Below are 12016 nucleotides of genomic sequence, written 5' to 3' on the forward strand. Positions count from 1 at the left end.
TCAGTGACTGGCGGGTGAATGTTTGATCAAATCAGCATTCCGACAGTCACACCAAATGCATGTAAAGGTGAATCGCCTTTACCGTATGAATGTGTCCTCAGTTTGCCATTTAATGTTTTATAAGCACGGCTCTCAGTCGTGTTTTTGTTAAACGATGGTCGCGTGAATAAATGGGGCCTTCGTAACTTATCCAACTGCTCTGGCTGACAGCCAGGACTCTCTGGAAAGGGTTGATCGGCTGCTTCCGATAGTTCTCCTCGTCGTGGCTTGATAGAATATGTTGCAGTCTTTTCGTATAGAGCCTGGCTGTGGAGAACTTTATTAATGACGATAACAAAAATGCTAATAGTGCTGGAGGAATGCAGGGCCGTTCTAGCAATAAACTGCAAGGGCGGCAGGCTGTATGTCCGCGGCAGCCCAGCAGAGGGCGCTCTCTTCACTGTTATTGCCTCTCTCTCCTACAGTGTGCGTGCTGACTGCTAGAAAAGGGAAGGCGCCGGAGAGGGTTTGAAAGCCAACACAACAAGTGCACACCTCTCGCCGAGAACACCTCACCCGCAACCCTGTCCTCGTGAGGCACTGGCAGTGTGTGGCGGAGAGGGAAGGGCAGAGCCAGCTGTACAGGACGGCCAGAGCCCGCCGCTGCCAGGCACCAGAAGGGGTAGAGTCTGAACAGACCCACAGAAAAGCAAAGCAAACCACCACGATTGCAACCAGCAGCAGCTCACGGAAGAACCTCAGCAGCAACTGATCAGGGACCGGCAGCCAGTGTGGCAGCAGCCCAGTAAAGAAGCAAAGCCAGCGGGTGCCACAGACAGGGGACGCGGCACCAGCAGCACCGCCAGGGGCAGAGCCTGCATACCCCCGAGCCAACCAGCAGAAACTCCGCTGTGGGCAAGGCGACCCAGCAGCCGCCCAGCAGACGGGCAGAACCAACAGCTGCCCGGGGCTGAGCCGGCAGAAGGCCAGCGGAGAGCCCCGTCCACCGAACCGAGGTCAGGAGCCGAGCCTGGGGCGGGAGCCGAGCCCAGGGAGAGCCGCCCGCAGGAACCGAGCCCGGGGTGGGAGCCGAGCCCAGGGAGAGCCGCCCGCAGGAACCGAGCCCGGAGCGGGAGCCGAGCCCAGGGAGAGCCGCCCGCCGCACTTTACTTGGTCCTCCCGTGAGGCCGGGGTGGCGCCTCCTCCTCACTGTCTTTACGCGCAGCCGGGATTGTGTGTTTTTGGGAGGATTTTGAAACCGGAGCCCGATGGACGTGTGAGAGGGAAGGCGGCAGAGGAGGGATGAGTTGTGCCCGGTGAGGCTGCAGCATGGGCGCCCCCCTGGCCGGTCTCATTCTGCTGCTGCTCCTGGAGGCGGCAGGTAAGTCTCAGCCGGCGCGTTCGGGGAAAGTTGCTGGGTCACTTCTAGTGTTGTCCGTCTCTGGGAAACCCTCCCCTCCCCCCTTGTCTCCGGGGCTGCAAGCACTTCCCTCAGAGCACAGAGGCGGGCAGTGGTAGAGCCCCCTAACCTCACGCAGCAAGGAAGACCACTTCACAGCAGGCACCGAGACAGGCAGCGCCACCTCCTAGCAGCATAAGCACCTCTGCCACCCCAGGCTTGGAGGCAGCTTCACACACAGCATCCCCACCACAGAGCAGGCGTGAAGGCCGGTTCCAGCAACACGATTAAGCCCTTCTCTAGAGGAGGCATGCATACATACCAGGCCCAAGTGCATCACACACACGTCCCCAGAGCAGGCATGGACGCCGGGTACAGCAGCAGCAGTCAGGTCCCCGGAGCAGGTATGCAGACAGGGCCCCGCAGCATCACACACGCCCTCAGATCAAGCATGCAAACAAGGCCCAACAGCATCACACACATTCACAGAGCAGGCACGTAGGCCGGGTGCAGCAGTAGCCTTAGTCCAGAGCAGGCTTGGAAATAGGGCACAGCGGCATCACACATCCTCAGAGCAGGCAAGGAGGCCGGGTGCAGCAGTAGCCTTGGTCCAGAGCAGGCATGGAAATAGGGCACACCAGCATCACACACATCCTCGGAGTAGGCGTGCAGATAATGCCCAGCCGTATCACACATGCCCTCAGAGCAACAACATGAATCCACCCCCAGAGCAGGCATGAAAATAGGGCACATCAGCATCACACACATCCACCGGATAGGTATAGAGGCCGGGTAAAGCTGCATTAGCTCAATCCCAGAGCAGGCATGCAGATCATGGCCAACAGCATCGCACGTGCCCTCAGAACAGTGGTGACAGGGTACAGCAACATCAATCCACCCCCAGAGGAGGCGTGCAAATAGGGCACAGCAGCATCACACATGCCCTCAGAGCAGGCATGGAGGTAGGCTACAGCATCGCTTGCTCATTCCAGGAGCAGGCATGGCCCCACAACATACCATATCCTGAAAGTAGGCATGAAGACCGGGTACAACAAGGTCATCCTGAGCAGGCATGGTCCAGCAGTCAGGCCACAGCAGCAAATCACACATCCCTCTGAGCAGGCATGGAGGCAGGACTGATCAGCATCACACCTGCTTAGCTGCAGTGACACCGTGTCATGCATGGCGCTTTCAGCCGGGCCTGTTCGCGTGGCCCACAAAGCACTGCGTTATCACACTGTACACATGGGCTGAGGCATGTGGGAACGCAAGCTGCTGTTGGGCTAGTGGCCAGGCCTGCCCGCAGGGCTCCACAGCTCCCACGCTTCTCAGAAAACACCAGTGGTGGTATTTTCTTCCACTTTTGGTTAGTGTTCTCTTGGGTTTATAATGGGATGGTGTGGACTACAGATCCAAGCATGTGACGATAAAAACCCGGACTGGAGGCGCTGTTCATGCATGGGACTGGGAAACCTGAGGGCTCTGAGCTTCACAAGGCATGGACCACTTGGAACTGGAAGCTATGCCCACTTGATAGTTTATGTAAAAGCAGCAGGGCTCAGCAAAGCAAAGAACTACACGCACACACACCCTCTCTCACTCAAACACCTCTCAGCAGACATGGAGGCAGAGCACAGCATCCCCAAACACAGCTCCCTATGAGTCCCATCTGCATCGACCACAGCTCACCAGCATGCATGAACGCAGGCTAAACCTGCCTCAAACACACTCCGCTGAGGACACCAGAAGGCAGGTCACATATTGGCGATCAAACACACTCCCTAGAGCAGGCACACCATCATCAAAAACCTTCCTCAAAAGCAAGCGTAAAGACACCAGCATCAGGCGCTTCATGCTGGGCAAGCTTGAAGACCGGCGAATCAGAGCACCAGCTGACGCCTGCGCCCTCTGCCTAGCCCTCTGCGGGAAGCTGTATCTTGGGTACCAGTTCTCAGGACATGCTTGCTCTGTCCTCGAGCCGAGGGCCATCCAAGCAGCATGGCCTGCTAAGCGGCTCCGTAGGATGGCCTCAGGCAGACCTGCCTTTCTGATCAACAGCACTTTGCATCTTGTGAGTTTTAAGCCACATGTACAATGTACAATGTCAACAAGCTACTAGGTTGCACCTTTGGGACGTATTGGCTTTGGCAACATCTTTTAGTCATTCTATACAGCATTCCAGATGCTTTGCAGAATGGAGAAAAAAAAGTCTGTTACCTTATTTTGTAGGTGCACATGTATACAATTCCGTGACTGCTTTCTTTTTGGGAAGCAGCCTGGGAAAGCAATACACACGAGTGGTGCAGACGCAACACAGACTGGGATGCGGAAACAGCACAGGGGAGCCAGAAGCAACAAGAGGGTGCAGGCGGGGGAAACCTACACGGAGGCCACAAATGGGGAAGAGCAACATCGAGGGCAGGGGAGCAAAGCTAGCGGCAGAGCAGCATGTAGCTGGGGAGGAGAAGCACATGGATGAGAAAGCAGCATGGGTGGGAGAAGCACTCTAGGGTGAGCGCATTGCAGAGGGGGGCAGGGGAGACTTGGACAGGCGAGAGAGAGCAGTGTGGACAGAAGAGAAGCACACCAAGGTGACATCTGAAACACATATGCACTTTCGTATCGGAGTGCATAAACGAAGAAAAAAGTAGCATCTGATAAATCAATCAGTATAAGGACACAGTAACGCATCCATATTTCAGGGGAGGGACAAAGACAAGAAGAGGAAGGAAAGCCCACACACACTAACGAATAGGAAGTGAGCAAATAAGAGTGACAATGAAGCCAACCTATGGTAAGCAATGGGCGGATTCTAATGTCAATCTTAAGCTAGCAATACATCCCACAACAGACAGCGTATGTGCTGTCTAGTAGGCCAGACCTTAAAATAAAAGTACAAATCCCAGAATTCCGCTTGCTGCATGCTAAAAATTCAGGACTCTCGGAAGGCAGGACTCAATACAAGCCTTTGAATTTCATGTGCCTTTACGATACCCCTTGTCAAAAACCCCATGGCCAATTTCTTGAGCAGGCTCAACTTTACTCTGCCCATTCGCCTCCCAACAAGCCACCTTTCTCCCTACCCTTAAACCTGCTTGTTCTCATTTCATGTTCGCTGTTGATTCAAAAGAATATGTTTTCTGTGCAACATATGGTTTCTCATTTTTGTATCCCCAAATCTGATACAAAAGTGTAGCAATATCACGCTCGTGTGTTTTTTTTTTAATACAGATGTTCACTCTGTTTTAGTGCATTCGGTGCTATCCTAAGCTGTTCATGATGATGCATGGACAGGAATGGGTTGCTGGCATCAAGCCTTCCAAACAATTATTTCTGCACCATTTAGCATTAAGTACACATAACCAACTGAGCTGCTTTTAACTGCACGTCTGATTATTCACGTAGGTTTGTCCTGGTTAGAAAATTGTTAGCTGCTGGAAAATGATTCAGGGTAGGAAGGAGTTAATGAGCACAACATTACCCGCATTCCTAAAAAAAATTCTTTCGGGGCGTGTGGATATCTTTCAGTTTTTTTTGTTTTTGTCTTTTTTGTGGTTTTTTTTTTTGTGTTCACGTTTAGGGTTCGAACAACACTCGTTGACGTTTGTTTTATTTCATGACCAATTACATATTTTTGAAAGTGCACTTGTCACCAGGAGGCGTTGCAGGGCGTCAAGCAATTTACACAAACAAACAGAAACATTACAAAGAATACAAAAGTCCAACTTCATATATGAGTAGCTGAATGACAATAAACCCCCAAAAATGAAACTAAAAGAGATATGCAAGACCGAAGTGTGTAGAGAATGTCTTGAAAGCATTAGTTCGATACAGAGAAACCCTGTAGGGTCTGTGTTCTTTGCGAGTCTTTTGTGGTTCCAGCCTGCCCACGGGGTGGTCGGAGGCCTTGAGTCTGGAAGCAAGGTAGGTGAGTTTACTCAAGTGCAGTGCCTTGATGATCACGCCACAGACTTTGAAGTGGATTCTGGCAGGGCGAGGGAGCAGTGCTGGTCTTTCAGGCTCAAACTTTCTTTGGTTGGTGATTATGTGGGCTGCTGTGTGAAGAAAGGCCTTGGTTTGTGCCAATGAGGACACTAGGACACCAATGCCTCCATCGATGATGCACAATATAGTAAGGGCCTGGCTATGGACCGGAAGGTTTTTGAGCAGAGGAACGCTTGATTCTGCCCAGTAGTGCAAAGCGGAACCATGTGGTTTGTATCTTTTTTTTATTTTTTTTAATTAATGTATTTATTTTTAATTTATTATTATTTTTTCTAATTGATTTGGTTATTGCTGGACCGAGAAGGGTTACTGAGTGACCCTAAGGATTTAGCAGATGACCTAAGGGTGGAGCATTCCTTGTTTTTTAAATTTATTTTTGCACCATTGCTGAATGGTGGCCTTGAGGATTCCTCTCTTTTAATGAGGATGGATGGAATGAGTCTTTAATGGGTTGAGTTGAGAGGATTCTGTGGACAGCTTGGTTTGACTGATGTCCAGGCAGGATCTGAGTTTGCGGACACATTAGGAGATAGTTGGCGCTTAGAAAGGTCTGGCTGTAGTAATGAGATGTATCTCAATAAAACATTGACAATGTACATAGCCAGTAGACTCCTGTAACCCCTCCTACTGAAACCGCCATATTTCGTGTAGTGGTGACGCCTTTGCCACAAGGGGTTTGATGAGCGGATACAGGCATATCTTAATTCCCTATTTATGTAGAGATGGTCCTACATATCACTTCTATTAAGTCATCACCAACTCCCCCCCCCCCCCCCCCATCTGGGATTTCAGTAGCCTTATATAACTAGTGCAGAGCAGTGGCATTCATTTGTCCCATTTAAGGTGTGTGTGGGTATTCCGGTTCTGGCATTTTACTTGTATTTTTTGTATGTATTAGGAATGCTCAGCAAAATCTGTGATGTTGCCAGTGGCTTAACCACAGACAGCCAAATGCACTTTCTAGACACAGGAGCGTAGCTTGGTCAGAAAGATTGGGGGGGATAAGGGAGGGGGGAGCTTCAGATTTTCCAACAATCTCGCTGGCATATAATGTTAAAATACATTATACGACAAGCGGGATGCAAATGAGGGGCTTAAGGGGCAGTGGAAAGGCAGAGAAATGCGGACTGGTAGTGGTACTAAGTGAGAGAGAGCACAATATTTTGTAAAGAAACCAACATTTTTGAAAACTTTGAAAACCGAGAGAAGGAGAGCATGTGTGCTTTTTTTTGTCTCTGTGTGTAAAACTTCCTAGTGAAATCCGACAGACATCTAACGATACCCAACTGAAAGCACCTGTACCCAACTATTTAACAGAAAAGACAATTATTGGGGGGGGGGTGTAACACCCCAAACACCCCCCTGAGACTACCCCCCCCTATCTAGGCATGCCCATTTTAGGCCTCCCATTACAATTGCATTGTTAAATTGTGGCACCCGTACAAATCCTTGTTTGCATGGATGACATCATTTTGAGAGGGTTGCAGTTTTTCGACCCTGTGGAGTTTTCCACAAGTAAACATTGGCAAGCCATACCAGCCAATGTTTACCTTCAGAAAAAGGCCCAGAAAATACCACCGGGCATGAAGATTTTGGTGCTAAGTACTAATATCCATTAGTTATACCCCATTATTAGTGGAAAAGGTGTATATAGAATTATTTCTTGCATCCAATAAAAGTCAACCAACCCCAGGAGAGCATTTTTTATCAGTGCGATAAACAACTCCGCAAAAACTGGGCACTCGTAAGTGACCCCATAGCCTAGTGTACAGGACATGCTATTGCTTCAAGCGCTAAATCTGTCTTCAGCCAGACTTAACAAGCATTGGCATAGCCAATAGGTCTCGCCTTTGGGACCTATATAGAGGTTCTTCTGGTAGGCAGAAACAGGGAGCTCTGGAACTCCCATTGGTGGCCTCCATCCCTGGGACCGGCCCCCCCCCCCCCCCAAATTGGTGGTGAAGAACCTCGGCTTTTTGTTCGACTCGACCTTAAGCTTTCAGGAACATACCAAAAAAATAGCTGGCACATGCTTTGGGCTTCTACGCGCTTTAAGACCCTCCCTCCGCTTCTTTGATTCAGCTACTCGTCAACTATATAGTCCAAGCAACCATTCTTTCAAGACTGGACTATGCTAACTCTTTGCTGCTAGGGGCCAATAAAGCGGAGCTTAACCGTCTCCAGCGCACTCAAAACTCCGCAGCTCGCACCATCCTTGGCCTTTCTAGATCATGCTCCGGAAGAGGGGCTATCCGACGCCTTCATCGGCTTCCAATCTCCAAAAGAATTGAATATAAATCCCTCTGTCTCACCTTCAAAATTCTTAAATTCTCTACTCCCGAGATCCTGTCTGACCTAATCACCCCCTACATCCCTAGGCGCATGTTGCGCTCCTCCGAATTGATGCTGGCTGCTGTCCCCAGAGTTAAGAGATCCAGAGCTGATGGCAAATCTTTTCGTTTCTTGGCACCTAAGCTTTGGAACTCCCTGCCTTTGTCAATCCGCAGTCTGGACTGTTTGACCTCATTTCGCAAAGCTATCAAGACTGCCCTCTTCCCTGTGGCTTGATCTCCTCCTCCCTCCTCTGGATTATTGTGGTTAGCGCCGGGACGCCCCTTTGCTGGGGCAGCTGTGCGCTTTATAAAAAAGCTTAACATAACATAACAAGTGTTTAGCCATGCAACAGTTGCATAACTAAATACTTATAAGGTCCCAAAAGCGAGACCTATTGGCTATGCAAAGCGGCCGTGCGGCCGCTAAAGTGAAAGTAATCGTTGTAAAGCGTGGCGCGCGCGCCCGCGCACATGCATTGTAACTCCAGGCTAGCCTGGTAGCACTTTTTGGAGCCCTCTCAATAAGTCTCGCCAGACCAGCGCATGCGCTGGGTCAGGCGAGACCTAAAAATGGCATGTGAAAACTTGGGTGGTCACTTTTCCCAGGGAAACATATCGGCCATTTGTTCATCTTATAAGAATCTGCAATGACCTGGCTTGATGCTTCTACAGAGATTTGGAGAACATTGACAGTATTCATTTTTAAGGTGGCCTTACTCTCTTTGTTTACTTTAAGTATCAGTCTGACATACATGCCAATAGACCCCATTCAGGTGGGAGACTCCCAATTTTTTTTAAAGCCAAAAATGACTTCATTTTAGCTGGCTCACGCCTGAAATGGGCCCCACTTCAGTAGAAGTCAATGGAGGAAATACATTCTCCAGATTATGTTTTTTAAAATCTCCCTATTTCTTCTTCTAAAATGTTGGCATTTGTGGTTTCGGATCGCCAAGGCATTTCTAGAACCCATTTTAAAGTGATTTTGTCTTATGTTTACTGTTTAATGTATGTATTCATAAGGGGAAAAATACCGGCTTTCGATGATTTTCCTAATTTTTGTTCTGGTTGTAACATAAAAATAATGGTCATGCTGGTAAAATTTGAAAACAGAAAGGTGGCATACCTTATTGAGATGCGTACAGGAGTTTCATGTCCCACATCAGAACTGACAGTCGCCCGATCTTCGATTTGGGCGTGATTTGGTAGGGCACCCCATTGATACCTGATGTCAGTTGGTCCCAGAAGGCTAACGGGCAGATGATCCTGGTTGTAGGAGCCTTTGTTGGAGAGATACGTTTCATCTCTCTTGTTCATGCAAAAGTTTCCTTCCGATCTCTGATGCAAAGAAAGTTCATCAACATGGTTATGTTTTTTAGGGAGTTTTATTAAGCGCAAACTCGACCCGAAGGCATGAGCACCGGTTGCGTTACACACGGACAGATTGTTTTTGTTAGGTATGGGGAGATCACATGATTTGCCACAGAATCACAGGTTGTTGAGCATCCCTGCTGAGACTCGAACCCGGTTCCCCAGCTTCGAGGTCCACTGTTCTAGCCCTTAGGTCACATCCTCTTGAAACTTGACTCTCGAAACTGCCCTCAGACTCTGGGTGTTTGCTTCGTTTCACTGACACTCTGCTGAGTATCACTGCATCCTAGCTGGGTCTGCTTGCTACCTTGCTATGAGATGAAACCAGGGCCGGCTTTAGGGCAGTGCAACCGGTGCAGCCGCACCTGACACTGACTTCAGGGATGGTTTAAATTAACGTATGGGTATATAACCAGGTGCTGCAGAGTTCCTTGTGCTCCAGCAGTTTTCAGTCACTAATAAAAATGACAAGGTAACTCTGGTGATTAATGTTCCTGCTGGAGAGACGGTGATCAGTTTGTCTAGTTGCAGTTTTTACTCATCATAATGTAGCGCAGAGAGTTTATGTGCCTGCCGCAAAGAAGTGTACCATGCAGAGCACAGAACTGAGTAAACTATGAGCAGCGCTATAAAAAATCATAGAGAGGCTATGGAGGGACGAGGGGCGGTGTTGGAGGGTGGTAGTGATGAAATTGGTAGAGAAGGAAGTTATTAGAGGGGTGAAGCGTCAATAAAGACTTTTACACTGGGCGCCATATGCGCTAAAGGTGGCCCTGGATGAAAGAATGTGTGTGTCTGTTGTAAATTACACTAAATGTAATTATGTTCTGTAGGTGATGACTTTTTTTTAAAATTCTGTTTTTTAGGTTGAGCCTAGAGTCAGCGCGCATGCGCTGCTCTGCGAGACTTGCAGTAGAGTATGGAACAGAAGCCCCGCCCACTCTCCGCCCATATTTGTCATTGGTGTATGTCATTGTCCTTCATAAATGCTAACTTATGATTCGTAAATAGGCTTGTTCGTCCCTCCTTAGTACGTCCTTGTCTTCATTTGTAACCTTCCATGGCGACTGGCCCTTTTACTTCGGTTGCTACACGGTACTTGTTAAGTCTGTAAGCACTATTTTCTTTATTGAGTTTCTCCTACTGCAGGCACAATGTGCTTTGTTTACATTCAGCATGCCATGCGCGCGGCACAATGGCGGCCGCTTCTCTGAAATACAATAGGTCTCGCATTTAAATGCGAGACCAATTGCATTGCAAATATTGTCCTAAAGGTTAAAACCAGGGCCACTGCAATTTTATTAATACGTTTTACGTCAAGATCCACTTTTCTTGTTTTGCCTAATAGTGGGGAAACTTGCCCAAAAATAGATAAAAGAATTTATCAAAGGTGAGAGAGGACGTGGTCAAGTGGCATGGAGGGTGGAGAGACCAAGATAAGTTTCGATTAGTTTTCCCATTCTTGACTTTTCTACGGGCATTGGCAGGCAAACCAGGGAGCGGTCTGTCGGACAACCTAATTTTCAAAGTAGAGAAAATATATGTATTTTACTCCTGTGTCACGGTGAACGTATACAATGGATTTCAGATGACAGGTATTTGGTTCCTCGTATTAAGTCTCCAGTTTTTGTTTTTTACATCAAGAACTTCCTCATGCTCGGTGTCTGATCCCTAAAGCTACCTGTTTTCCAAGTTCTTTCTGTTGCCCCGTTCAGTTGTTTTTTTATCTGCTATATGCGTAGAATAACTGACATCGGAAATTGCGTCTTCTGTTTTGCATCCAGATCTCTCCAGAAAGAGATTTCACCTCTGAGGTGACTCTGGGAGTTTATATAGACTCCAGGGGCACCTTTTCCAAACAGAAGGAAGTGGTCGGGGCAAAGTCTCTGTCACTCGAGGCAGCACTAACGAAGCTTGCAAGGCACTTATCCGGCCCAAGTCTGTCCCCTCTACTATCCGTCATGAAAGCCAAAATATCCAATTATTTATCTTATGTCCAGGAGATTATGCTGGGGAAAGACTCCTGTCTGGTGAACAGGATAATTACAAGAATCTTCAAGCGGGTATGGAGTCTACCGAAATCCTCATCCCCAGCTCTGATAATACTTGAGTTCGGCATTTTAGGCCATCGAGGGGTAGGGTCCGGTGCTTTTCTAAAGCTGTGACACAAACTGTGCACTTCAAGCGAAGGAAGCCTGGAGGCTATGCTGTGGCAAGAAATATCAACCACCCAAGTGGGACTAAAACACCGCTGCCATCTAGAGCACTCATTGCAAAGGCTGGACGTGATTGAAATCTGGGGAATTAACCCATCCCAGCAATCCCTCCAAATTTACATTAAAAAAAGAGTCCGGTCCTGGGTTTTTCACTCTGACAGGGCACAACTAACAAAACGCAAACATGCCTGGACGGTTTTATCGGGGTTCAAGCCAGGGACCGCGGTGCCATATCTATCGTGCACCTACGCAGTAGCATGGAAAAAAAGATTTTTGGCCCTCAGGATGGGTGAATGGCTTTTCTTGCATAATCTACCATCTTGGTGTCGATCAAGTGACAATACAATGTGTAAGGGGTGTGGGTGTACTTCGGAGTCGATTGAGCACGTGGCGCATGTTTGCCCTGCCTTATTCAACGATCGAAGTATGCTGCTGTGGGGCGAATGGAATAAACTTGGTGTTCGCTCTTGCCGCCAAGCCATCTTAGCAACCATGAACCCAGAGAACCCAATGCTCAATATCAGGTTCATCAAGTTCATCACAAGAACGGCAAAAAGGTTAACGCAGTGGGAGTGCCAGTAATCAAAATAAATTCCTTCTTATTGCAATGGGTCACTACCCATTCAAAAATGCAGTCAGTCGCCACCTCCTTTCTGGACCAACTTGTCAGCGGCCCCATGTGGTTAACTGGCTGCTCATTTCACTTTATGGCCCGT

The 12016-nt window shown here is 48.5% G+C and overlaps 1 protein-coding gene across 1 annotated transcript in view; it reads left to right on the forward strand.

Moving 5' to 3' along the window:
* Positions 1 to 487: 487 nt before the first annotated feature.
* TYRO3 (TYRO3 protein tyrosine kinase) overlaps positions 488 to 12016 on the forward strand; it is a 386178-nt gene continuing 374649 nt past the window's right edge. Inside the window, exon 1 of the mRNA XM_085627071.1 lies at positions 488 to 1360. Coding sequence (XP_085483197.1) covers positions 1309 to 1360 — 52 coding nt within the window. The 5' untranslated portion in view covers positions 488 to 1308. The remainder of the gene's footprint in view (positions 1361 to 12016) is intronic.

Source organism: Triturus cristatus, chromosome 9 (genome assembly GCF_964204655.1).
Source record: "Triturus cristatus chromosome 9, aTriCri1.1, whole genome shotgun sequence".
NCBI lineage: Eukaryota > Metazoa > Chordata > Amphibia > Caudata > Salamandridae > Triturus > Triturus cristatus.